General features: G+C 41.9%; 1 protein-coding gene across 1 annotated transcript; it reads left to right on the forward strand.

Moving 5' to 3' along the window:
- Nucleotides 1-477: 477 nt before the first annotated feature.
- On the forward strand, nt 478-22,613 carry dla (deltaA). Its single transcript, XM_079647790.1, has 12 exons — nt 478-611; nt 11,550-12,337; nt 12,462-12,764; nt 13,013-13,073; nt 13,169-13,426; nt 14,705-14,765; nt 14,867-14,997; nt 16,561-16,730; nt 17,191-17,407; nt 20,457-21,237; nt 21,409-21,517; nt 21,630-22,613. Exons 2-12 carry the CDS (start codon nt 12,269-12,271, stop codon nt 21,633-21,635), a joined length of 2,166 nt encoding a protein of 721 aa, XP_079503916.1. The 5' UTR covers nt 478-611; nt 11,550-12,268; the 3' UTR covers nt 21,636-22,613.
- Nucleotides 22,614-27,831: the final 5,218 nt, after the last annotated feature.

Genomic DNA, 27,831 nt, shown 5'->3' on the forward strand with positions numbered 1-27,831 from the left:
CACTACATACTGATATACACCTGAACATCAATAGGAGAGGACTCTTTAAAGTAGAGACACTACATACTGATATACACCTGAACATCAGCAGGAGAGGACTCTTTAAAGTAGAGACACTACATACTGATATACACCTGAACATCAGCAGGAGAGGACTCTTTAAAGTAGAGACACTACATACTGATATACACCTGAACATCAGCAGGAGAGGACTCTTTAAAGTACAGACACTAAATATTCCTCTTTACATTTTTCACCAATTACACATATCTCGTCTTCTTGGTTATCTTCAGAAATACTTCCCTGGTCCAAAAATAATCAAGGGCTAATTTTCCTAGACTAAGAGGGGTAAATGTTAAAGAGATCATAACAATGAATCTGATGTCATAAGACTAGCATCAGCATTATCAGGCCTGAACTTTGCTTTTATATTCTAAAGGTTGAAGTCTGAGCTTTATGCTGACGGTGGAGTCAGGAAAAGAAAGTGAAGATGAAACTGTAAAAATCTCCTTGGATTTAAAAAGACTGAGAAGTCATTTACAGCTGGGACCTTTGTGGATCGCCTTCTTCAATCAAACTGCTCTTTCTTCTAAATCTCTGCTCCAAATGAAGTAAGTTCTGCACCATCACAAATTATGATCTCTCTTGCTATAATGTATTACTCTGAGGGGGGGGGGGAAGTCTTTCAAGGCAGTGTTTTCTTTTAATAATGCCATCAACCTGCAGATTACGATTAGCCTATATGGCTAAATCTAGAACATGTTGCATTGCTCTTGACACTGAACATGTCCCCGCTATGGGACGAGTGAAGGACTTCTAATGACATGTAGCTCCACCTTTATCAAGTGGATTAGAATTCATCAATATAATATATTAGATATCTGTTTGGCTTTTCTTCGAATGCCAGACTTTTTATTTCTAAGAAAGCATTTCTACACTGTTGTATAATAACTTTTAGGTTACAGATCTGAGTGCTGCTGCATCCAGGTTATTGACAGTAGTGTAAAGGAACTAAATCGATGAACTCAAGTACTGTAGGTAAAGTTCAGAGGTAGATGGTGTACTTTTACTCCACTACATGTATTTAATCCCTTTAGTTACTTCACAGATGTGGATGAATGATGTGAAATATAATCATGTGTTAAATCAGACTTTAGTTCCACCTGGAGTAAATCCACCAGCTACCCTGCAGTATACAAAGTCATTCAAACTAGCTGCACCTTTACCAGCTTTGAGAACACTTTCATGATCAATCATTATAAAACATATCATATATATTATTCTGAAATGGACCAATCTGCACAATGACTACTTTTACTGTCGCTACTTTCACTATATTTTGATGAGAATACTTTTCTACTTTTACTTGAGGAACATTTTGAATGCAGGACTTTTACTGTAACAGAGTATTCCTACACTCTGGTACTTCTACTTTTACTCTAGTACAAGATCTGAGTACTTCTACTTCTACAAGTTCTGAATACTCCTTCCTCCAGGTTACCGTGTCGTGCTCTGTAACCCGGCCCGAGTTTGTCATCATTATAGTTCCTGTTAAAAACATGTGGCCTTTCTCCAGAGGCTCCTCCAAGTCCTTTTTAATGCTCTGCTGCGGCCAGCATTGTCATGGTGCTGAAGGTGTGTGTGTGTGTGTGTGTGTGTGTGTGTGTGTGTGTGTGTGTGTGTGTGTGTGTGTGTGTGTGTGTGTGTGTGTGTGTGTGTGTGTGTGTGTGTGTGTGTGTGTGTGTGTGTGTGTGTGTGTGTGTGTGTGTGTGTGTGTGTGTGTGTGTGAGGGGGGGCATGACGCTGGCAGCTGGCGGCCCAGCTTGCAGGGTCTCCTCACAAAGGACAGCCTTCCCCCGGGGGCCAGTGATTTAGGACAGGGCTCTGGACAGGAGAGAGGACACTGGCTTTGGAGGAACGCACCCTCCCTCCCTCCTTTTCCTCCCTCCCTTTCCTCACCCTCCTTCTCCTTGTCTTGTCCTCTAAAGCTTCCCTGCTGGTTCCCCCCACCTCTCTCTAAGCTCTCTCCTGGGACCATTAGCCTCTGGACGGGTTAGCATTCCTGAGGTGTAGCATGCTCACATTATCTCAGTATTATAAAGTATAATTGAACTGGGCTTGTGGCTATGTGTATGTATTATTATGTATAATTATTAGTTTGTTCTTATGATGGCTAAAATAGGATGACCAGTTTTAGTTTTCACTTCGTATAGAAGTTGTAAATTGCATGAAATGATTTGTTTTAGTTTTGTTCTATGTTTGACAGTGTGTGAGGACCCCAGGAAGAATAGCCAATGCTCATGCTAGTCCTAATAAAGGACAAGAAGAACAACATGCTAACGCTAGCCAGGGAGACAAAGGGGGGAGACAACAGGTGCGAGAGGATCCTCTGTCGGCAGCAGCTGAGAGATGGAGGGCGGGGGGGTTATTATCGCTGCTCTACCGGTGGGCTGCTGGCCTCCTTTCAGGACAAAAACAAGGCTTTTAAGTGTAACCTGGTCTTGTAGCACTCTGCCTCTCTTTCATCCTGAACCACAGCTAGCACCTGCCGCCCGCCCCCCCCCCCCTCCACAGCAGCCCAACGGCCACTTATCCCCATCAATTCAATCAAGTGTTTGAATCCACACCAAACTGGGACATGCGGATGGACTTGACCGGCTTATACGCAAATATCTAAGGTGCTACAACTATCAGTAAAATAATCGTTTGTCATTTTTTTGCACAAAAAAAACCCAAATTGTTCTGTTTTAAAAAGTTTAAACATGAGTCAAATTGTACAACCACAGCAGCCCAACGGCACTTATCCCCATCAATTCAATCCAAATCTGATGTTTGAAACACCCCTCAATTTACAGAGGTGGGAAGTACATTTATTCAAGTACACTGGAAAAACAATTAATAATTCAACTTAAATTAAATGTATTAAAGTATGTCAACAGATTTCAAATAACCGTATTAGGTTAGTTGAAAGCAATAATATTACGTTTAAATACAAAATATTATGTTAACTTAATAGTTTTGCTTTCAACCAGAGGTGGGAGAAGTACTGAGATATTGTACTTGAGTAAAAGTAGAAGTACTCAGATCTTGTACTTGAGTAAAAGTAGAAGTACTCAGATCTTGTACTATCTTGTACTTGAGTAAAAGTAGAAGTACTCAGATATTGTACTTGAGTAAAAGTAGAAGTACTCAGATATTGTACTTGAGTAAAAGTAGAAGTACTCAGATCTTTTACTTGAGTAAAAGTAGAAGTACTCAGATATTGTACTTGAGTTAAAGTAGAAGTACACAGATCTTTTACTTGAGTAAAAGTAGAAGTACTCAGATCTTGTTCTTGAGTAAAAGTAGAAGTACTCAGATATTGTACTTGAGTAAAAGTAGAAGTAGTCAGATCTTGTACTTGAGTAAAAGTAGAAGTAGTCAGATCTTGTACTAGAGTAAAAGTAGAAGTACTCAGATCTTTTACTTGAGTAAAAGTAGAAGTATACTCAGATCTTGTATTTGAGTTAAAGTAGAAGTACTCAGATCTTTTACTTGAGTAAAAGTAGAAGTACTCAGATCTTTTACTTGAGTAAAAGTAGAAGTACTCAGATCTGGTACTTGAGTAAAAGTAGAAGTACCAGAGTGTAGGAATACTCTGTTACAGTAAAAGTCCTGCATTCAAAATGTTCCTCAAGTAAAAGTAGAAAAGTATTCTCATCAAAATATAGTTAAAGTAGTCACAGTAAAAGTAGTCATTGTGCAGATTGGTCCATTTCAGAATAATATATATGATATGTTTTATAATGATTGATCATTAAAGTGTTCTAAAGTACTAAAGGTATTAAATACATGGAGTGGAGGAAAAGAACACTGTAGCAAAAAAAGTACCTCAAAACTTAAGTACAGTACTTCAGTAATGTTACTTCACGACCCTGAAAAATACTTTGTACGTAAAAGTCTCACATTGGAAAACATTTCGTTAGTCAGATTAGAAAAGGATCAGCATGAAAAGAATTAACTTTACCAAAACTAAAGTAAAGTACTTGAGTAAATCAATTACTCTACACCTCTGGAAACACCCTCCATTACAGCCACCATATAAATACTGCTTTATAATACCATCCATGATAAACACAGTATTCCAACACTCTGGTACTTCTACTCAAGTACAAGATCTGAGTATTTCTCCCACCTTTTTTTAATCTGAAAAACTTTTTAATGCATGCTTTAGGAAACACTAAACTGTCTTTGTCTCTTTTCTAATCTAACAACGTACATGTCCCCTCTGAGGGACTATTAAAGGGATTCTGATTCTGACCTCTGGATATTGGATCCATACTGTAGAAATCCTCCAGACGCCACCTCTGTCCTCCGCCTCCCTCCCCCGTCTCCCCCTCTCTGTCCCTCTGCATTATGTCATGTCTGAAATGAGCAGTCATACAGCAGATTGTTTGGTGCAGCCACTTGATATAACTGGTGACAATGCCTCTAACAGAGCGGGGGTCCTGGGGGGATCGGCAGTATTTGGTTACTGCATCCCTGATCTGTCCCCCATTGTGGTGGGCTCCGGGTCTCAGGGAAGGTTGAAAGGGGTTTTTTGTTTTGTTTTGGGAGGGGGACATGTGCGCATATGTGAGCCCAGAACGCAGGTGCCTACATCTGTTCATTTCTGGGCAGATGCTCATGGTGGTAGAGATAGAGAGGGAGAGTTGGGAGGAGAGGGGAGGGAGGGGAGGGGAGGGGGACTTCCTCCCTTTTTACTCTCCCATCATTCACACTGGTGATTAGGCCTGCTGGAGGAACACCAGTGGATCCAGAGATGGCTTTAGACCAATTGTATCGACAGCAGGAAACAAACAAAGTCGCTGGGAGGCGGAGGACGGGCCTGTTTGCTATTGTATGACACGCTATCAAAAAAATACTTTGCTGAAATCCAAATTGTAGTGAATAATAATGTAGTTTAATGAGAAATGAGATGATCAGCTTGTTTTACATAGACATTGTTATAATGATCAGAGCAATCCTAAAACTTGCGGTCAACGAAAAAATACAACGACCCTGTGTCACCCTCTCTTCCACACACACACACACACACACACACACACACACACACACACACACACACACACACACACACACACACACACACACACACACACACACACACACACACACACACACACACACACACAAACACACACACACACACACACACACACACACACACACACACACACACACACACACACACACACACACACACACACACACACACACACACACACACACACACACACACACACACACACACACACACACACACACACACACACACACACACACACACCCACACACACACACACACACACACACACACACACACACACACAGCATATTTACAAGATCCTCCCCTTCCCTTAAACCCTGTGTAGCGACTGCACAACAAACAACGTCGCCGACAGTGGTGTAAAGTAACTACATTTACTCAAGTACTGAACTTAAGCACAATGCTGAGGTACTTGTACTGTACTTGAGTATTTCCACTTTGTACTTCTACTCCACTACAGTTCAGGTAAATTGTGTTCTTTTACTCCACTACATGTATTTCATACCTTTAGTTACTTTACAGATGTGGATGAATGATGTGAAATCTAATCAAGTGTTAAATCAGACTTTAGTTCCACCTGGAGTAAATCCACCAGCTACCCTGCAGTATACAAAGTCATTCAAACTAGCTGCACCTTTACCAGCTTTGAGAACACTTTCATGATCAATCATTATAAAACATATCATATATATTATTCTGAAATGGACCAATCTGCACAATGACTACTTTTACTGTCGCTACTTTCACTAGATTTTGATGATAATACTTTTCTACTTTTACTTGGGGAACATTTTGAATGCAGGACTTTTACTGTAACAGAGTATTCCTCTTACAGGGACATGAATCCATACACACGTATTTGTATATCATTTTTTAATAAACTAATTAACACCCCATTTTTTAAGTGTGTGTTGATGTTTGTTTAACCCTTTAGCTCCTCATCACTTCAGCAGCTTGATCTCTCCTCCACACTAACTGAGTATGTGTTGTGGGTAAACGTGTTGAGTGCAGTATTGATATTATTCATAGGGACCCACAGATGCTGTGGTGCGGCAGATGTGTTTTCAATAACACTGGTAGAGGTGGGAGAAGTACTCAGATCTTGTTCTTGAGTAAAATTAGAAGTACTCAGATCTTGTTCTTGAGTAAAAGTAGAAGTACTCAGATGTTGTACTTGAGTAAAAGTAGAAGTACTCAGATCTTGTTCTTGAGTAAAAGTAAAAGTACTCAGATCTTGTTCTTGAGTAAAATTAGAAGTACTCAGATCTTGTTCTTGAGTAAAAGTAGAAGTACTCAGATGTTGTACTTGAGTAAAAGTAGAAGTACTCAGATCTTGTACTTTAGTCAAAGTAGAAGTCCCAGAGTGTAGGAATACTCTGTAACAGTAAAAGTACTGCATTCAAAATGTTCCTCAAGTAAAAGTAGAAAAGTATTCTCATCAAAATATAGTGAAAGTAGCGACAGTTAAAGTATTCATTGTGCAGATTGGTCCATTTCAGAATAATATATATGATATGTTTTATAATGATTGATCATGAAAGTGTTCTCAAAGCTGGTAAAGGAGCAGCTAGTTTGAATGACTTTGTATACTGCAGGGTAGCTGGTGGATTTACTCCAGGTGGAACTAAAGTCTGATTTAACACTTGATTAGATTTCACATCATTCATCCAGATCTGTAAAGTAACTAAATGTATTAAATACATGTAGGGGAGTAAAAGTACACCATTTACCTGAACTGTAGTGGAGTAGAAGTACACAGTAGCATAACATAATAATACTTATAAATTACCTCCAAATGTGTACTTAAGTACAGTAATTTAATAATTGCACTTGGTTACCTTACACCACTGGTGGCAGATGTGTTTTCATAAACATTGGCGCGCGACTGGCCACGTACAGCTCTCTCTCTCTTTACCTCCCCCTTAGGCCCCTAGTGTCTATCACACACACACACACACACACACACACACACACACACACACACACACACACACACACACACACACACACACACACACACACACACACACACACACACACACACACACACACACACACACACACACACACACACACACACACAGCCCAGCCCCTCCCTATACCCACACACACTTATAACGCACACACACACTTGCAGTCGCGTCTCTGGGCCCCCCACGTAATTACTGCGGCACTCTTCCCATAAGCTCAGCACGGCTCCAGTCACAGCACCGTATGCTAATGAGGCAGCAGCCCGGACCGGGAGCCGAGGAGGAGCCGTGGGAAGCCGTGGGGAGCCGGGAGGAGCCCCAAAGAGCCCTGGGGAGCCGCGGATCTGTGGCCTGTGGCCCCCTCTGCCAGCAGCTGGCCGCAGTAATCTGATCTGGACACAAAGGCCTGTTGATCCCTGCGTTACAGCAGGTAAAACCCGCGGAGACAGAGCAGGTCCGGAATCATGGCGTCTCCAAAACACGCAACAACAACATCCTGTTAAAAACACACATTAAAAGGGAGTTAACGATAATAACTGTAAACTTACTAAAGGGAATTATTGAATATGTTTTCATGTGATTATTACAGGAAGTTAACGACTTGAATTCAGAAACAGAAATCCTTTATTTGTCCCACAGGGGAAATATATATGACATTAATAGGCCTACTATATTTAATATAGATTACAATATATATACTAGATTTAATATAGATTACATTAATATAGATAAAGAAAAATACAAATAATCCAAAGTACACAAGATACGTATTTTGTAAAAAGGTGAAACGTAAAAAATATGTATATTTTGTCACAGTATAATGGAGTGCGAAAAAGTAGCAGCCAGTATTAGCAATTGTTAAATAGTATATCGTACAAAAGAAGCGTGTCAGGGTGTGTGTTGGTGCGCGCGGTGGTCTACGGTGCTTGTACAGTCTGATTTGGTGCGTAATCATCATTAACTCGGGGAGGCGTGCGTAAAACCATCTGGGAAAGTGCTGATTCAAAACCTTCCATTTCCTTCAGGTTTATAGACTACTGTTTAGCACGAGTGGCCTCACGACACCCGTCCCTCCCCTCCCTCCTCTCCTGCCCCCCCCCCCCTACCCCTGCTTCTCTCCTCCTCCCGGCAGTGTGTCTCTCCTGCCTTGCTCCTCCTGCATCCATCAGGGAGTTGAACCTCCAACCCTGGCACACTCCTGAACTCCACCCAGATTGGAAGCTTTCACTGCGCGTTGAGATGCGTCAATATTTCTGCTGAGGTATCAATGTTTTAAAAAATCAATTGATCCTCACATATTATCACTCCCCCCCCCCTCTCCTCACCCCTCCGCCACACTCCCCCTCCCAAATTGCGCTTCATATGATCGATATCGTGTGATGCGCGCCGTGTTTACGTTCCCACGAGTGACCATGTGGTGTCTCCTCTTCGGGGACCAAAGAAGGGAGAAAAAAACCCCTCCTGGCTTCCCCCTCGCCATATGGCACCGGAGGGCCCATACCGTTACAGGTCCTTTAACATGCTTCCAGTGGAGGGTAGACCGGCGGACATAGAGACGTGCTTCAGCCGGAGGAGGGAGGGAGGGGAGCAGGGAAATAAACGTCGTTTTCTGTATGTGCAGGGGGGGGGGGGGGGTTAGTGGCAGATGGCTTGTAAGGGTCTGTCCGCGTCTGAAGGCGTGTCGTGGTCCTTCACTGAAGACCCCCTTCCTCCCCCCCTCCTGCATTCACAATCAATGGAAATTAAAGCGCAGAGAATGGATGAATAGTCAGACCCCGAGTCACCCTTTTTTGTTTGGCGCAGCTACTGGTGGGCAGGAGTTAAACTACAGCAGCCCCTAAAGTAGCGCTTTAGTTAAACAGTCAGAGCTCAGCCAGGGGAAGGGGTAGAGAAACAATATACTGTAGGGACGGATGTGTCCACACTGAGCAGAGTTTCTACTTTAGTCTCACTGGTTCAGCTCCTGGTTGAGGTTCATTCCCAGTTAATCTCAGAATGCTTACAGCTTCAGTAATGTTTACATTGAGATGCATATTTTATTCAAAACTCGTCATCTTGTCACACAAGCGGCCTGTTAAGGCTAATGGTAATTGATTGCCATTAATGAGTCATATCAAACCTGCCAAAAATGATAAATGTTCAGAATATTTTAGGAGAATTTCAATTTGGTTGAAGTTTTTCACTCCATTTCTGGTCATGCCATTCCCAGATTTGAGGCTATATTTTAGTAAATAATCAATACAAACATCGATTATATTGGAGAGTAAGCTTGGGGATCTTATTGGTTTCACTTTCGGTGTATTTGAAGGTTCAGAGTGAGACCAAAACTGATGGGTATTGGTAATGCATTGGTAATGCAGTGCTGTCTAAGGCATTTCAAACCTGGCAAAGGACTGATGTTCGGTTCATTGAGAAGATGGCTTAGGCATCCATCCCTTGTGCCTTACAGTTTACAGACTTGTCCTTTTAATTTTCGGCTTATAGTTCAAATATATAAGCCTGCAGCTCTTCATGGTTAGATTTGCTGTGTATTAAAAGTAATCTAAAACGTTCAGAGTGGCTCCAAACTGAGAGTTGTTCTTAATTGTAGCTGTAAACGTTTGCTTTCTCTGAGTGAAAATAAACATTGATTTTGTTGTTGTCCCTTAAATCGCGATGGTCACGGATCAGCTGGCGTTTGGCTTGATAAATGTCCCGAGATGGACAGGTTTATTAAAGGAGGAGGACTTTGTCTGGTTGTATCTGCCATTGATTGGAGGTAATAATTAACTCTAGGACACATCAGGAGAAGTGAAGGTAATTTGGAAGAGAAGGGGAAAGCGTGTCTCATTGTTTGGTGATGGGATGGAGGGCATGGGGGGGTGGGGTGATTGTCTCAGCATCAGGTAACCGGAGAAACGCATCCTTGACGTCATATCTGAGCAAAGTGACGCAATGTACGTGCACGGCAGCCCCATTATACAGCAGACAAATCACACTTCTAATGAAGGACCTAATTAAGAAATAAGTCCCATCTCCTGCTCCCTATCACAAAGACGCACACCACACGTACGCACGCGCACACACACCACAGACTTAAATTATGGTTTTTTTCGACATTTGGTCAATATTAAAAGACAAAGAAGCCATATTTGTCAGGTTATGTTTGTTTGATGTGAATGGAAGTGTGTGTGTGTGTGTGTGTGTGTGTGTGTGTGTGTGTGTGTGTGTGTGTGTGTGTGTGTGTGTGTGTGTGTGTGTGTGTGTGTGTGTGTAGGGAAGGGGAGAGTGTATTGTGTATGGGACATGTGGACGCGCACTCTGCTAAGGGAGGCGCGCTCCCGCTGTTATTGAGGGGAGAGCAGGTGCTGGCTGAATTACCATACAGCTGAGGGGGGGAGAGCAAACTTATTCCTCCACACACACACACACACACACACACACACACACACACACACACACACACACACACACACACACACACACACACACACACACACACACACACACACACACACACACACACACACACACACACACACACACACACACACACACACACACACACACACACACACACACACACACACACACACACACACACACACACACACACACACACACACACACACACACACACACACACAAACAAAAGTTCCCCCTCATGTTGGCCACGTGAGCCGGTGCGCGCGCCCTTTTGCACGCACACACACTTCAATACACTTGCATGCACACACGCGGTTAAAAAAAAAATGTTAGTGAGGAGAAAGGGAGCAAAATGGAAACGTCCAGCCCCTCAAAGTCGTTTACCTCACCGCGCAGCTCTGCCAAGGAATGCTTTCTTTAGTCTTTCTGAATTCTTCCCACAACCAGAAATAGCCAAAATTCAGAGGGGAGTGTAAGGAAAGAGGGAGGAAGAGGGGGAGGTGGAGGAGGGGTGTAAACAATTAACTGAGTCAGGGTTTCACCAAAAACATTTTTGTTCTCCTTTTTTTTCTTATGAATCAACTTCAAGCTGCTTTTTAGGGGGTTTGCTTTTGGCATTTTACCCAAACATGTAAAGACGCCTAAAAACAAAGGGGATTGTCCAGCGAGGCAACAGCTGGAGGGAACAATTCAACCACACGCCATTAACTTCCTGTCAAAGGAAACCTGGCGTGTGTGGCGCTTTACATTTGGGTTCAGTGGGACTCTTTGAATCTCAGATAACATGTTCCTGATGTAACTTGTTCAGACTGTAAAGAAAAGAGATAACGTTTCCCAGATGTAGGCCTACATACATTTTCAGCATTTATTTCAAAAGAAACTATGATCTATTAACATCTGAGATAACGTTTTCCAGATTCAATTGAAACACTGAAAACTACTTAATGATCTGTAAAACAATTACAAAAGTAATACAAAGTCAATCATAGTTCCTCCTGGCCTTGTTAATGCTAGCATGACCACCTCTTAAACCTGCAATATGTTATAAAAGGTAGAAACTTTCATTCATCTTTTCTCCTCAACAGGTTATCTGATATTCTTCTCCTCCGCCTGTAGGAGTCACTCAGATCCTTTTTTTGTATGTTCACTCTTATTATATCGAAAATACTTTCACACGTCTCCATTTTGGGCTGAGATATGAACGCGTTGCTGCTGCAGGGGTAATAAGGGGGCTACTTGCATGGGACCCCATTGTGGAGAGCCGGGCCAGATTGGGAGGTGAAGTCGCGCAGGAGGAGGAGGGGTGACCATTTGCATGTTATTACCATAGCATGTGTCAGGCCGTATATAACAGGCTGCAGGCGGCCTCGGCTGGAGACAGACGCACAGTTCACAGTGAGGAAAGACATTAGGGGGGAGAAGGAAGCATGTTGGACCAGTGACAAATCTGTCCTTGGGTTAGACACAAACAAAGCTACTTCCTTCAGTCACTTTCTTAAGAAAACAAAAACAAGGAACCCATCTTTTCCCCCCTCTTTACGAACTGGATTATAACGGAACTGGAGGACTTCTCTGACGCACACACATCTTGTCTTGTGGCTTTTTTCTATTTTTCGTTTTTTCAAGGTTTGGGATTTATCCTTTTTGTTCCTCGGGACATGAATGAGAGTGGAGGGGAGAGAAAACCCCATTGAGGCAACAGAAACGTGCTCAATGCATCTTCCTCAGAGGGACTGAAGAGGAGCAGGCACCCTGAGGACAAGCCGAGCCCGAGACTTTTTATTTTATTTATTTATTATTTATTATGTATTTATTTAAAATGCGGCGCGTCAGCCTGCTGACTCTCACCGTCATGTCCATGTTGCTGTGCCAGGTAAGACACACATTCTCTATTTCACAATCAATTAACCCCCCTTCCCTTCCCCTCCCACCACAACACACACACACGCTGGCGGTACTGTGTGTGTTTAGTTAATGAAAATAACTTTCCTCCACAGGGGTTATGTTCGGGAGTTTTTGAGCTGAAGTTGCAGGAGTTCCTAAACAAGAAGGGAATACAGGGCAACAAAAACTGCTGTAAAGGAGGCCTGATGTCGTCCTTCCAGCAGCAGTGCGATTGTAAAACCTTCTTCAGGATTTGTCTCAAGCACTACCAGCCCAACGCCACCCCGGAGCCTCCGTGCACATACGGCGGCGCTGTGACGCCTGTTCTGGGCTCCAACTCCTTCCAGGTCCCCGATGTCATCCCGGAGAGCTCGTTCTCAAACCCCGTCAGGATTAACTTCGGCTTCACGTGGCCTGTAAGTACAACCATTCATGTCAGATACAGTAGAAGTGAAGGTAGCGAAATCGCGCCATTTTTGGGGGTAAATCCGTGCGTAAAAACGCGCCTCAGCACTTTGTCTGACATCCACTTTAAGGGCTGAAAGTTGTCCAGGTGTTTAGTTTCAGCGGATTCAGTTAGTGTATAAGGCACAATCGCCTCGGGCTTTATTCCTGATGTTATCTCCGCTGGCCACCTGTCTCATGAAGCCATTTGTGTTCCCAGGGGACCTTCTCGCTGATCATTGAGGCATTACACACCGACTCCAAAGACGACCTCATGACAGGTAGGAAAAAAACACCACGACACTCAATTTTTTACCACATTCAAACAATTTGTATCCCTTAATCCTCACTTTCTGCATCCACATGTGCATTTTAGATATTCCAGACCGCGTTATCAGCACCATGACCACTCAGAGGCACCTGACTGTGGGAGAGGTATGGTCCCAGGATCTGCACACCGTAGGCAAGACGGAGCTAAAGTACTCGTACCGGTTCGTGTGTGATGAGCACTACTACGGGGACGGGTGCTCAGTTTTCTGCCGGCCCAGAGACGATGCTTTCGGCCACTTCACCTGTGGAGAGCGGGGGGAGATAGTGTGCGACTCCGGGTGGAAGGGACACTACTGCACTGAACGTGAGTAACTCTGATATTGTATTGGGAGCATGTGTGTGTGCGTGTGTGTGTGGTGAATGATGAGACAACCGCTTTTAAAACACACACCAAAAAAAAGGATGCAGAGGATATTTTGTGAGATAAAACACCCAGTAGTGGTTTAAAATTGGTTATAAAGAGAGTAAAAGTAATGCATTGTGGTTTTAAGAACATATACAAAGTTCATTTATTGTTTCTATTTCTATAATATTATGTGTGTGAGATGCTGGATCTTAACATATATTTTTAAACCAAACACAAACACAATGGATACGGAGGATATTGTTGGGTTAAAACACCATTACACTACTTTAAACTTAATACAAGTTAAGTATCTTTCTTTGTGGAAAACGTATAAAAAGTTAATTTCTACGTTGGGTCTGTAATCAGATCCTCTGAGTGCCGTTAGAAGGCAACTTGTGCGTAAACACCACGCGCACCCCCTCCTCCGCCCTCACACACACACACGACCACTTGATTTATTCTAAGGAAAGTTTTTGGGAATAATCTCACGCGTGCCATAAATGTACACGCTCCCTTCGAATTGGTTACTGTGGGAGTGGGCCGGGCGCTGATTGGCCGGGGCGGGGGAGGTATTGTTTGAAGTGGGCAGCTGCCGGCAGAGAGGAGACAATGGAGCAGCTGTCGCGCACTGGCAACACACTCGCCAGCTGTCCACTCTTATCTGCCCCAATCCGAGACATTAAGGGGTGTGTGTGTGTGTGTGTGTGTGTGTGTGTGTGTGTGTGTGTGTGTGTGTGTGTGTGTGTGTGTGTGTGTGTGTGTGTGTGTGTGTGTGTGTGTGTGTGTGTGTGTGTGTGTGTGTGTGTGTGTACAGAATGAATAAAAGAGTTTTGACCCGCAGCGAAGAAGAAGAAAAAAAAAAGAGGGTGGTGGGGTGGGTTGACGGGGCCTGTGTGTGTGTGTGAGTGTGTAGACTCTGTGGCACACACACGTTCACACACTCCCTCCTTTGTCTCAGCACTATGTTAATCAGAACATTCTTCCACGGTGATAAGGAGTTTAAGGTATCAGCTAATGGGTTTACACTGAACAACCTGAAACGGTGACTTTAATTAAATGTATTGTGTCAATAGATTTCACAAAACTGTATTAGGTTAGTTGAAAGCAAATATATATATATGTCAGCGTTTCAATTTTTTCAGAGCACCTCCCTGTCCTTGATTTATAATGACTTTCTTGAGATTTATATAAAAACCAAACAAATATCCAAACAGTTTCTCTCTTTCTCTTCCACAGCAATCTGCCTGCCAGGCTGCGATGAAGAGCACGGCTTCTGTGAGAAACCCGGAGAGTGCAAGTACGTTGTTTCTCCTGTTCACTGGGGCATTCATGAATTAGTGGGACACATGAAGTAATGTGAGTGTTCTGACCGGCGTTTCCCTCCTAATTGGACAACAGGTGCAGAGTGGGATTCAAAGGCCGCTACTGCGACGAGTGCATCCGCTATCCGGGCTGCCTCCATGGGACCTGCCAGCAGCCGTGGCAGTGCAACTGTCAGGAGGGCTGGGGGGGGCTCTTCTGCAACCAAGGTGAGGATGAGATGAGAGTGTGGGGGGAGTGAGGAGGAAAGAGAGAAAGGAAAGGAAGCAGAGAGCACTGATACGGTGATTTGCTGATGGAAAAGTGTGAAGTTGGGTTAAAAAGTGAAAGTTGTGGTTCCTTGAAAGTCCTTAATCACCAGCGTGTTGATGGATGTATAAATAAGAACATTCCCTAACTACATTTGGAAGAATGCAGATTGAAAAGTGTTTTAAACAGTAGTTATATGTCCAAACTAAATCTTCGCCGATCCACTACATCTGTGTCTAGATTTATATCAATTGGGGAATTTGTTGATCAGAAAGTGTTAGGTTAGAAAGTTAAGGTTAAACAAGAAAAAGACCCTTTGGAAGAATGGGGGTTGAAAAGCGATTTAAACAGAAATTATAAATCCATAAAAGTGACTTTTAAACCAACTTTAGCCAAAATTCCTTCTCCAAATCTCGCAAATCAACACATCTGTGTCTTTGTTTATATCAAATGCCAATAAGCTAAGCCATGCTTAATGTGAAGAGAGCCGGGACTCGAAAGTGCAGAAAAGTGTATAGATGCAGAGTTTGATAGCGTAGTTCAGCTCAGGATCTTTGCTGTGTGTCATCGCCTACATCAACAGCACTTCAATGGATACATAAACAAAAAGACCCTAATTGCAGTTGGAAGATTGTTAATTGAAAAGCTGATGAAACAGAAACTATATGTCCAAAGAAAAAGTGACGTTTTAACCAAATGTAGCCCAACTTTTCCCTAGAAACCACATCTGTGTCAGAGTTTAAGCAATGCTTATTAGGAAGAGAGCGTTTAGATTTATATGCCGAGTTTATCTACGGTAGTTCTGCTCAGGAACTTTCCTCTCCGGCCAAGATAAGATAAGATAAGACTTTATTTATCCCGAAGGAAATTGTTGTGCCAGACTAACAAAATACAATAAACACAATAAACACAGCAGCAAAAAGAGCAATTAAACATTTACAGACAACATGAAACGTAGAAACATAGAAAGTCACACAATCAATGCAATTATTATTAGCAGTATTTAGTAGTTATAGTGCAAAAATTAAAACGTAGTGGCAGTTACGTAATTGCACGTTATCATAGCATTATTAATAATACTAATAATAATAATATGATATAATATTGCACATAGTTATATATATATATAGCAGCGAGTGTATTGCAGTGATGGAACTTACAGTATATTGCACATAGTGTTGGTGTGGAAGTTCTCAGTGCCCTTTACTTAGGGGTGTTACCAAGGACTGTTTAGCAACATTTCAAAGTCTCGTAAAGACAAAAAGAAATTGAAGAAGATCAAAATAGCAACATAACAGCCTCACCACTGTGGTGCAGAAGCCACAACAGAGCAGCAGTTGTCTCAGCGTGAACAGCAGGAACAGCAGGGACAGCAGGGACAGCAGGGAGGGCTCAAAAGGAAACAAAAAACCACTGGAAGAAGAGAAAAAGTCAAGTGTGCCGGAGGACAAAACACATTCTGTTGCTGCTGCTGTTGTTCTGCCATGTGTTGAGCTGTGGCTAATCCACATGTGTCTCTCCAGATCTCAACTACTGCACCCACCACAGGCCGTGCATGAATGGAGCCACTTGTAGCAACACGGGTCAGGGAAGCTACACCTGTTCCTGCAGACCGGGCTTCACCGGGTCCAGCTGTGAGATGCAGGTCAACGAATGTGCCGGAAACCCCTGTCGCAACGGAGGAAGCTGTGCCGTAAGTGTTTGGTCTTCTTTAAAAAAAAAAATGAGTAGGGAGGATAGAGACATCGTGCAAGCTGGGGCTCAGTAGGTGGAAGAAGTATTCAGATTATAAGTAAAGTAGCAATTCCACAGTGTAACAATACTCAGTTACAAGTCAAAGTCATGCATTGAAATGTGTTCTTAGATTTAAAAGGATTAGAATCATAATATATTTTAAGTACCAGAAGTAGTTATTCTGCAGAAAGACACATTTACACTGAAAAAACTGAAAGGTTGACTTTAATTAAATGTATTATGTCAACAGATTTCACAAAACTGTAATTAGGTTAGTTGAAAGCAATACGTTTAAATAAAACATATTAGTTTCAACTTGGCCTAATGGGAATCTCACAGATGTTGAGATACAAAAAGATTCAGCAGCTGCCAAACACAGACCTTGATGTCGAACCTGTTTCTATTTCTTCCCCTCGCAGGATTTGGAAAACACGTATACCTGCACTTGCCCTCACGGTTTTTATGGCAAAAACTGCGAGCTGAGTGCCATGACGTGTGCCGACGGGCCGTGCTCCAACGACGGCCGCTGTGCCGACAACCCCGACGGGGGATACTTCTGCCAGTGCCCCACAGGGTACGCCGGGTTCACCTGCGAGAAGAAGATCGACCACTGCTCCTCCACGCCCTGCTCCAACGGTAAGAGAGACTGATCCAGAAGGGTTACCTCATGCAATCTGTACGATACCATACATCAACATGTGTCCCCTCTTCTTCATGTCTCTTCTACATCAACATGTGTCCCCTCTTCTTCATGTCTCTTCTACATCAATATATGTCCCCTCTTCTTCATGTCTCTTCTACATCAACATGTGTCCCCTCTTCTTTATGTCTCTTCTACATCAACATGTGTCCCCTCTTCCTCATGTCTCTTCTACATCAACATGTGTCCCCTCTTCTTCATGTCTCTTCTACATCAACATGTGTCCCCTCTTCTTCATGTCTCTTCTACATCAACATGTGTCCCCTCTTCTTCATGTCTCTTCTACATCAACATGTGTCCCCTCTTCTTCATGTCTCTTCTACATCAACATGTGTCCCCTCTTCTTCATGTCTCTTCTACATCAACATGTGTCCCCTCTTCTTCATGTCTCTTCTACATCAACATGTGTCCCCTCTTCTTCATGTCTCTTCTACATCAACATGTGTCCCCTCTTCTCCATGTCTCTTCTACATCAACATGTGTCCCCTCTTCTTCATGTCTCTTCTACATCAACATGTGTCCCCTCTTCTTCATGTCTCTTCTACATCAACATGTGTCCCCTCTTCTTCATGTCTCTTCTACATCAACATGTGTCCCCTCTTCTTCATGTCTCTTCTACATCAACATGTGTCCCGTCTTCTTCATGTCTCTTCTACATCAACATGTGTCCCCTCTTCTTCATGTCTCTTCTACATCAACATGTGTCCCGTCTTCTTCATGTCTCTTCTACATCAACATGTGTCCCCTCTTCTTCATGTCTCTTCTACATCAACATGTGTCCCGTCTTCTTCATGTCTCTTCTACATCAACATGTGTCCCCTCTTCTCCATGTCTCTTCTACATCAACATGTGTCCCCTCTTCTTCATGTCTCTTCTACATCAACATGTGTCCCCTCTTCTCCATGTCTCTTCTACATCAACATGTGTCCCCTCTTCCTCATGTCTCTTCTACATCAACATGTGTCCCCTCTGTGAAAAGAGACTCTGAAAGTTTCAGGAACAAAGATTCTCTCTCTTTTTGATCCATTTCTATAAAAACCTGTCTGAAAATGAGCTGATCAGATTTTGGCCACTTTATGATGTCATAACGATGTTTTGTCTTGGGTAACCATTAGCCAATCAGCAACCAAGGTAACCCCCCCCCCCCCCCCCCCTATCACCTGAATCTCCTCCTAGAGCACCATTGTGTTCTTTGTAACCAAATCTCTCTCAGAGGGGCGTGGGGAGGGGCTCCTTATTTTCATCTAAAGTAACAGACAGAGAATCAGCACTTTGGAAACAGGGCTGAAACAGAGGGGATTATGGGTATTGCTGCAATGATCCGTTTGGTGTTTCAGCCAATCAGAGACAGGTTCTGTATATATCTGAGACCTGTGATATATTGATGAAACACAGTATAATAGGGACCTTCAAGGGAGGCTGATTAAGATCTCTCCGCTGTCTTCTTCTGTTGATTTATCTGACGTCCAGCGCTCTGTCTTTTAACCTCTTTCCCTTTCTCACCCTTGATCCTACTTAGCAACGGTCGTTATTTTGCTTAGCAGCGGTGTGTTATCAACTATTAACAACCTCTGAAATATCGTGCATAGCCGTGTAGTAAGATACGATACGGTACAATAACAATGTATTGTCAGATCGAGTCTTAAAATGTTCTTGCATCACAGAAGCTGCAACGTCAACATAGTCAAATATTTAAGACAAGAGCAAACATACGGGAGCAAACATAACATCTCAAGACCCTCTAGCGTTCATTCGACTAGGGATTTAACTCTGTATTTAATTTGAAATACACAAAGGAGTGCTTCGAACTAACTTTATTAAATCGTGGGACCCTGTATCTCCGATTGGTTGTGACAATTCATATTCACTGTTCAGGACATGGTTGGGGTCAGAGACGATGTTGTTGGACAGCCTCAATATTGTAATTTATGTAAGCTGATTCAAAAGGTTACAATCTTTGAGCAGTTTTGACTCCAGTTTTGAAGTTAGCCTCGAATACCAAAACATCAGATGTTACTCCAGCATTACTAAATGTTTGGAAAATACTGAGTGTCCTCTTCCAATCTGAGAGTAGCATGATAACAAAGGTATCAACTGTAGCTGTGAACATGACAGGATGTGTGATTACCTAGAAGAGCATCAGGACTGTTTGAGGCATATGATAGCTATGTGATTAACATGATGATTCAGCCTCTATGGAGAGAGACATATGACAAGCATGATCATTTCTGACGTGGAGCTAATCTGAAGTAAACATTGAAGACTGCTTTCTATTCCTCCATCTTGTGACTGTGAGGATTTTGAGAGAAAGTCAGGATTTTGAGATTTTGGGAAAAAAGTCAGGATTTTGAAATGTTGAGGGAAAGTCCGAATTTTGAGAAAAAAGTCCGAATTTTGACATTTTGAGGAGAAAGTTAGAATTTTGAGATTTGGAAGAAAAAGTCAAAATGTTTATATTTTGGAGAAAAAGTCAGTTTTGAGATTTTGAGGAAAAAGTCAGACTTTTTTGATTTTGAGGAAAAAGTCAGACTTTTTAGGAAAAAGTCAGGATTTTGAGATGTTGAGGGAAAAGTCAGAATTTTGACATTTTGAGGGAAAAGTCAGAATTTTGAAATGTTGAGGAGACAGTCAATATTTTGAGATTTGGAAGAAAAAGTCAAAATGTTGATATTTTGGGGGAAAAGTCACAGTTTTGAGATTTTGTGGAAAAAGTCAGACTTTTTTGATTTTGAGGAAAAAGTCAGAATATTTTGAAAAAATCTGAATTTTGAAATTTTGAGGGAAAAGTCAGTATTTTGTATTTGACAGGATGAATGATTACCCAGAAGACCCGGTATCCCTCCATCTTGTGACTGTGTAACTCCCTCTCTTGGATATCAGCATGTGAAGGACACTGTTCAGGAACTAGTTGATGCTCTGGATGTGATGACTACTTCCATTCAGTGATATTTTTCTAACACTAAACATGTCTGATTCTGCCTACAGGTGCTCGCTGTGTGGATCTGGTCAACTCGTACCTGTGTCAGTGTCCCGAGGGTTTCACGGGCATGAACTGCGACCACACGGGGGACGAGTGCTCGATGTACCCGTGCCGAAACGGCGCCACGTGTCAGGAAGGTCTCGACGGATACATCTGCTCCTGCCCGCCGGGGATCACTGGGCGAAACTGCAGCTCTCCAATCAGCCGCTGTGAACACAACCCGTGCCACAACGGAGCCACGTGCCACGAGAGGAACAACCGCTACGTGTGCGCGTGCGTTCCCGGATACGGAGGAAGAAACTGCCAGTTCCTGCTCCCAGAGCACGCTGCGATACGAGGGTCCGACGTTCCCTGGATGGCCGTGGGGTCCGGCGTGGCTTTGGTTCTTCTTCTGCTGGCGGGGTGCGCTGTTCTTGTTGGATTTTTCCGATCGAAAGTCCAGCGGGGCGGTCAAATAGAAACAGTTGGTGAGGTAGAGACAATAAACAACCTGACCAACAACTGTCATCGAGGTGACAGAGATCTGGCGGTCAGCATGATGCCGACGCCGGGAGTTAAAAACATCAACAAGAAGATGGACTTCTGCAGCAGCGATCCTGACGAGGGGTCTCCACCGGGGAGGAGCAGCTACAAGAGCCGCCATCAGCCTTCAGACTACAACCTCGTACAGGAGGTCAACTACGAGCAGGCGGCGAAGGAAGCCATGCTGGAGGCGGCTAGCGAAGACAAGTGCCAATCCCACGACTCGTTTGAGTTTGAGGAGAAACGCAGCAAACGATTAAAATGGTAAATATCTGTCTGACGGTCTCGAATAATAATACATGTGATTTATATAGCGCTTTTCCTGGTGCTCAAAGCGCTTAATGTAATGCTAATGCTAATGTAGCACTGAAGCTAATGTAGCACTGAAGCTATCAGAACGATAAAACTAACCACGTCTTTCTTTCTTTCTTAAAGCGATTCATCAGAAAAGAACGCCCCAGAAATGTCTGCATGTGCGGACACCAAGTACAAATCTGTGTTTGTGATGTCAGAGGAAAAGGACGAATGTATAATTGCAACTGAGGTGAGTTTCCGATGTTTTACCCGGTTATACATTTCAGTGTTGAAACTCGTCTCTCTGTGGTCGTCTGTCGAACAAACCCTAACGTTTCTTTTGTCTTCTCGTGTCCCTCCAGGTGTAACGAGCCACCAGTGGGCTGCCCGTTGCTCATTTGCTCTATGGGAGAGTTTTAATACTCCTTCAGATGCTGCTCTAAACCCTAGGGGGAGGTGTCCCGCCTTGAGACTGCTGCTGATACTGAGACGTTTAACTGATATTCAGAGTGAGCTGGTTCTCTACTGGAAAAAAATAAGCGCAGGCAGCGTGTGGGATAAGAACTGGCGGGGTATAAATACAAAGTTTACGGTTGAAAGTAAACTGCCACTTAGCTTTCTGTTCTGCCTTTTATCGGGGAGTAAAAATAGTAAAAAAATATAAACGGACACTGTCTCGTGGCGCTAACGTGCGACGCTACGATTTTTTTGTTTTTGCAACATTTGCACCCAGGCCTTTTCTCTAACCCACACGTGTTGCTGAGCGCAGGAACTGCATCAAACGGTGGATGTTTGGCCATACTGGCCTGTTCTTCTCGAAGCTGTTTTTGGGCTGTGCACCCATCGCTGCACTGTGAAGACTGTAATGTATTGATCGCTGTGTACACTGAAGTGCGTTTTCCTTCCCTAAGCCCTCCAAAACCATTTATGACATAGTATTGTTCAACTCTTTTCAGTTTCTTTTCGGGACATGAAAACTTTTGTCTTAATTAAATAAATAAAATGTTGCTTTTTGATACAGATTTTGTAAAATAAAGAAAGAAAAAAACAAGAAAAAAGTTTAAAATTATGATTTAATTTAAGTTAATTTAATGATTTTGTGTTATTTTTATTTCGTATTGTATATTTGTGATGTTTGTTATGATTATTTAAGTTGCTTTTTTTTATTAATGATGATATTTTGCAAAGGCACTTCAGGTCAATGGGACTTTTTTTTAAAGAAAATGTTATTTAAGAGGGATTGTACTGTACAAATTGTTATGTTACCGTCTCCTTTACCGTTTTTGAATGAAGGAATTAGCCAAGACTATTTTTCCAAATAAATATTGCTAAACATGAAATTTGAATTGTGTCCAACTTTTGTTTTATCCATCTGCACTGTGAAAAACACTTCTGGTCTGTGAGCAAAGTTGATCAGGAACATCTGTTGTCTTCCCCTGAGGACCCCATAGTGGGCCTTTCTGTGCCCAAACTGTTGGCTGCTGCCAGGAGTTGAAAGTGTTTCCCTGGAGACGGGAGAGGGGCCTATTCATAAAAAAACAATGTCCCTACGCTAGATTTACCACTCCTATTCCTCTGCTTAAAGAACAAGTCAGGTAATTCATGGCTCTGAAAGTCAGATCAATGTGAAGAAACGCCTCCTGGACTTTGGGTCTGCCTCCCTTCCTGTTTACAGCTAAAATAACTTTACTGGGGGTTTTCTCATTAAAAACTGAAGCTTTTTCTTTTAAACTGACGTTTTTTTTAAGTCCAAGTACAGGAGAAAACTTAGGATTTATGATGGCTGTACCATTGTTGAGTTCTTTAGGTATCCCAAGCTTCCCGTTTACAGCAAGAATAACTTTAGCGGGGGTTTTCTAATAATAAATAAAAATCTGAAGCTTTTTGGTACATATCTACTAGTACAGGAGAACACTTAGGATTCATGAAAGTTGTACCATTTCCCAACACTTTAGGTTTTCCTCCCTTCCTGCTTACAGCTAAAATAACTTCAGTGCGGTTTTCTCTGTCAAATCTGAAGCTTTTTATTTTAAAACTCAAGTGACTTTTGTACATATCGACACAAGTATAATATAATACTTAGGACTCATGACAGCTGTACCATTTTCCAACACTTTTTGTTATCTACACTTCTTGTTTACAGCAAAAATAACTTTACTGGGGGGTTTTCTAATTAAAACTGGAAGCTTTTCTTTAAGAACTGACTGTACATCTGCACAAGTATAAGAGAAAAGGAAGGATCCATGACAGCTGTACCATTTTCGAGTTCTTTGGGTATTTCACGCTTCCCGTTTACAGTAAAAATAACTTTACGGGGGTCTTTCTTACTAAAACCTGAAGCTTTTTCTTTTAAACCTCAAGTGTCTTTTGTACATATGTAACAGTTGTAAATATGCAGTGGGGTTTATTTGTAAATCATTTTGTATAATCACACACATTCTGTGTTATATTAAGTAATTCTGTGTTCTTCATTTTATTGAATGTTCAATACCTGACAAGGTCGGAGATCAGTGGGCGGAACCTCTGAAGTGTGGTCGCTGTGCTCAGGAGATTATTGTTGTGAGGACTTTCCCCCCTATATATTATGTCCCTCACTTTTCCTTTTCCCTTTTTGTAAATGTTCCACGTGAGAGGAGTCACTGTGAGGGAAACCTAATGTAAATCTGATCATTTAGTGATCTGTTCTTCTACGCACAAAATTCTTTATTGTTATTATTCCACCCGGTATTTTGCCGCGCTTCTCCTCCCTCATTGAACATCGCAGAAACTCCAAACAAACATCAAAACGTTCAGCTCGGTCGGGAATCGATGGCTATTACTTTTCTCATTCATAACTTTCATAATTCCAGAGAAACATCCCATAATTTATCACATTTTTAACATTGAAGTCAATGGAGAAATTCTTCAGACTTCAACAAATCTTCATGCGAGTTTGACTGTTAACTGTTCATTCATACTTTCACACAAGTGAAGTGACAAAAACGTTCAACATGTCTCCATTAAAGCCCATTGTAATTTCAGGCTGATATTTCCGCATGCTCCCCCGGTAAGATTTTTTTTTAAATGTTGGACTTAAATGCATCAATCTGGTGCATTTTGAGGGGGAAATAAAGAGACTACACCCATATGAAACAAAAATGTATACATTTAAATAATCATAAAATCATAAGTACATGGCCATAACCAATAACATACAATATCCAATATGAAAAAACATTGAAACTTGTTTATTTATTTGTTTTTGGTTCATTTATAGTTGTGAGTGTGTCTGGGCTCCTGAATCGGCCTCTCCTGTCTCCCTCCTCTCCCCCCTGCTCCTCTTTGAGGCAACAGCAAAGACTAGTTTTAGCTCTCAACAAGTTTATCTTACCTTTTTTCACCTAGTTAACATTTTGTTTGTATTATTCATGCATATTTTACTAATCACTACCCCCTCAAATGGAAATATGTGTTTACATATGGTGACCGAACCGTTTGAGACCCACTGAGATAACTTAAACTAAGTTAACTATCTAAAGACTCAGAGAGTAATTTACCTCACCAGAGCTGTAGTTATCAGCCTCTCAGTCTGACAGCAAAGGACTGTCCCTCCACCTTGTTGTTGAAACAGCTCCTTATATCCGTTAGCGCAGCTAGCTAGCACCAGATGCTAACAACAATACACGTAACCGGTGCGCGCTCTTTCTCGCTCGCTCGCGCCACACATACACCAACACACACCCTTCCGAGCTTGAATGACACACAGAGACCAATCGAGGCCATTAGTATGATCTGTATGAAAGTGGCAATGTCGGCCGGCCACGTCATGTAGACAGCCAGTCACCCTCTGTGAGGCAGAGTCAGACCCACATTTGCGCTGCGTTGCGTTTACAATATATACGTATATTGCCGGCGGCTGAGTACCGGCATTTTACTGAGTACCGGCACCTTGCCGGTACTCAGTAAGAAGTGCCGGTACCACATGGGTAAAAATCAGAAGTGCCGGTACTGCGTACCGGTGAGTACCGGCCCAATTCAAGCACTGAGTACAGGAGAAAACTGATTCATGACAGCTGTACCATTTTCAAACACTTTTTCCACACATCCTGTTAACAGCACACCTATCTTTAGTGGGGGGTTCTTCACTAAAAACTGAAGCTTTTTACATTGAAGTAAAGTTTTTTTGTGGACATCTGCTAAAGTACAAGACAAAACTTTAAATCAGAAGCAAAATACTTGAATTATCCCAGGAGGAAATTAGGATTCATGACAGCTTTCCAACACTTTAGGTCCTCCACGCTTCCAGTTTACAGCAAAAAGAACTTTACTGCGGGGTTTTCTCACTAATTTCTGAAGCTTTTTACACTGTGGTCAAGTTATCTCGTAGGCCTACATATCTGCTAAAGTACAAGAGAAAGACTTTAAATCAGATTCAAAATACTTGAATTATCCCAGACAGCTGTACCATTTTCCAGTTCTGTGAGTTTTCCACACTTCCAGTTTTGTGGGGGGTTTCTCACTGAAATCTAAAAAAAATGTTGCAAAAGCAAAAGAGAAAACATTAAATCAGAATAAAATACTACGTTTATTTCTAGAAGAAAATAGGATTAGTGACAGTTGGACTGTTTTCCTCCCTTCCCGTTTAAAGCTAAAATAACTTTAGTGGGGTTTTCTCACTAATTTCTGAAGCTTTTTACACTGAAAAGTTATCTTACATATCTGCTCAAGCTAGGGGGGACATTTAAATCAGGGGGGAATAAGTTAGGTGGGACATTTAAATTAGGGGGGGGAAGGGGTTTTGTGACATTTTCCAATACTATGGGTTTTCCTCCCTCCTGCTTACAGTAAAAATAACTGTCGTGGGGATTTTTCTCACTAAAAACTGAAGCTTTTTACATTAAAGTAAAGTTTTCTTGTACATTTCTGAAAATCCCCCCAACATTTTCAACATCAAAAAAGAAGACTCAGAAAATCTAAGAATTCTGACTTTTTTCTAAGAACAAAAAAAAAAACACTTTAGGAGATCTCCAAAAAACAATTCAAACGCGGAGATATGCCCCATTAAAGTTATTTTTGCTGTAGAGAGGAAGTCTTACTAATGGTACAACTGTCACAAATCCTAATTCCCCCCTGGGATAACTAACTCAAGTATTTTCATTCTGATTTGGCTTAAAATCAAAACACTTTAATTATCCGACGGGAAATTTACAATTCGTAACCATTTTAGAATAAACTAAATAAATATTTATATAAACATACGAAGCTGAAGTAAACATGTGTTATAAAATCAGCCTATTTAAATGTCTTACCCATTACCTCTTTAAATTCCCCTCAGTTCTCTTTCTTAATCCAACCCCCCCTCCCTCCCCCCAACATAGAGACGCTGATTGTTTTTTAGACACAAATAACTGTAAATCATCCGCCCGGTAGAAATGGCCTCTGAAGGGGTTTATAACCCCGCGGCATTATGGGAACAGACTTCGAAACAGACAATGATGGAATTGACAATGGGGCACACAAAAGGGCCACCCTTGGGAGAGCCTGCGTGTCCCTCGGCATGCTGGGAGAAAGAGAGTAACAGGAACAGATGTTGTTGAGTAACAGATGCCTTCTGGCCAGAGTTCGGCCGCGACCAGCCAGACCTTCAAAGGCCCCCGAAGAAAAAAAACATCATCTATGAACCTTCAAGAAACGACAGCTTTTACACTGTGTTCATGATACATGTGCTGGGAGTTCGATGGCAGGGATAACAGGAACAACTAAGAGGACTTTTGTTTTGTTGACAGGTGAGTTAAGATAAAGAAACTACAGTAAGGCTGCAGGAACTCAGACAGCGTTGAAGCAACAATTGGGGAATAAAAGAAGATATTTTTCACATTTAAAATAATAAAAAACGGTATTTAGCAGCTTTTTAAACGTCACATAACACATTAATGTTTCATAAAAACATCTACAGCTGTATTTTTCATATTGCAATTACTTAATCAATAAGGTATTGACAAGAGCTGCAACTAAAATGCTTTTCTTCATTTATCATTGGCAGAGAAAAAGGGAAATATTTCACATCACAATTTCTTGTTTTGTGTGACCGCCTGTCCCGAAAGCTATTTATATTTTTTTATACTTAAAAAGCATATTTATAGTTGAAAAGCTAGAACCAGAACACTTTTACTTAAAATGTAATTTTAACAATCGCTTTTTCTCAAAACTGTTGATGGTTCAGTTAGATTGTGTTTTCTACACAGCAACTTTTGTGTTAAATAAACAACGTAATACATTTTTACTTTGTGTACTTCAATATTTTCCAACATTAAGGTACAGTTATTAGTTGTGTACTTTGTCTGATTTACTATATTTTAGAAGCAGTATTTGTACTTTTTATTTCATTGCATTTGGCATTACAAGTTACTTTAACATTGTACATATAAAACATATGAGCAGCTTTTACAGAAAGATGCATTGACATAGACACGTTGTGCCTCTTCACCATACATCTCAGTTCTTACTCTCTTTCCTTACTGATGGGATGTAATCTGGTTGTGTGTACACGATGGAAGCAGGGAGAGGCATAGACGTGCCTTGATC

The sequence above is a fragment of the Notothenia rossii genome, assembly GCF_949606895.1.
Source record: "Notothenia rossii genome assembly, chromosome: 1".
NCBI classification, from domain to species: Eukaryota; Metazoa; Chordata; class Actinopteri; order Perciformes; family Nototheniidae; genus Notothenia; species Notothenia rossii.

Coding starts and splice junctions, on each gene's coding strand:
- dla (XM_079647790.1), top strand. CDS start 12,269: ATGTATTTATTTAAAATGCGGCGCGTCAGCCTGCTGACTCTCACCGTC. Junction 14,766..14,866: donor GAGAAACCCGGAGAGTGCAA/GTACGTTGTTTC, acceptor ATTGGACAACAG/GTGCAGAGTGGGATTCAAAG. Junction 16,731..17,190: donor GCAACGGAGGAAGCTGTGCC/GTAAGTGTTTGG, acceptor TTCCCCTCGCAG/GATTTGGAAAACACGTATAC.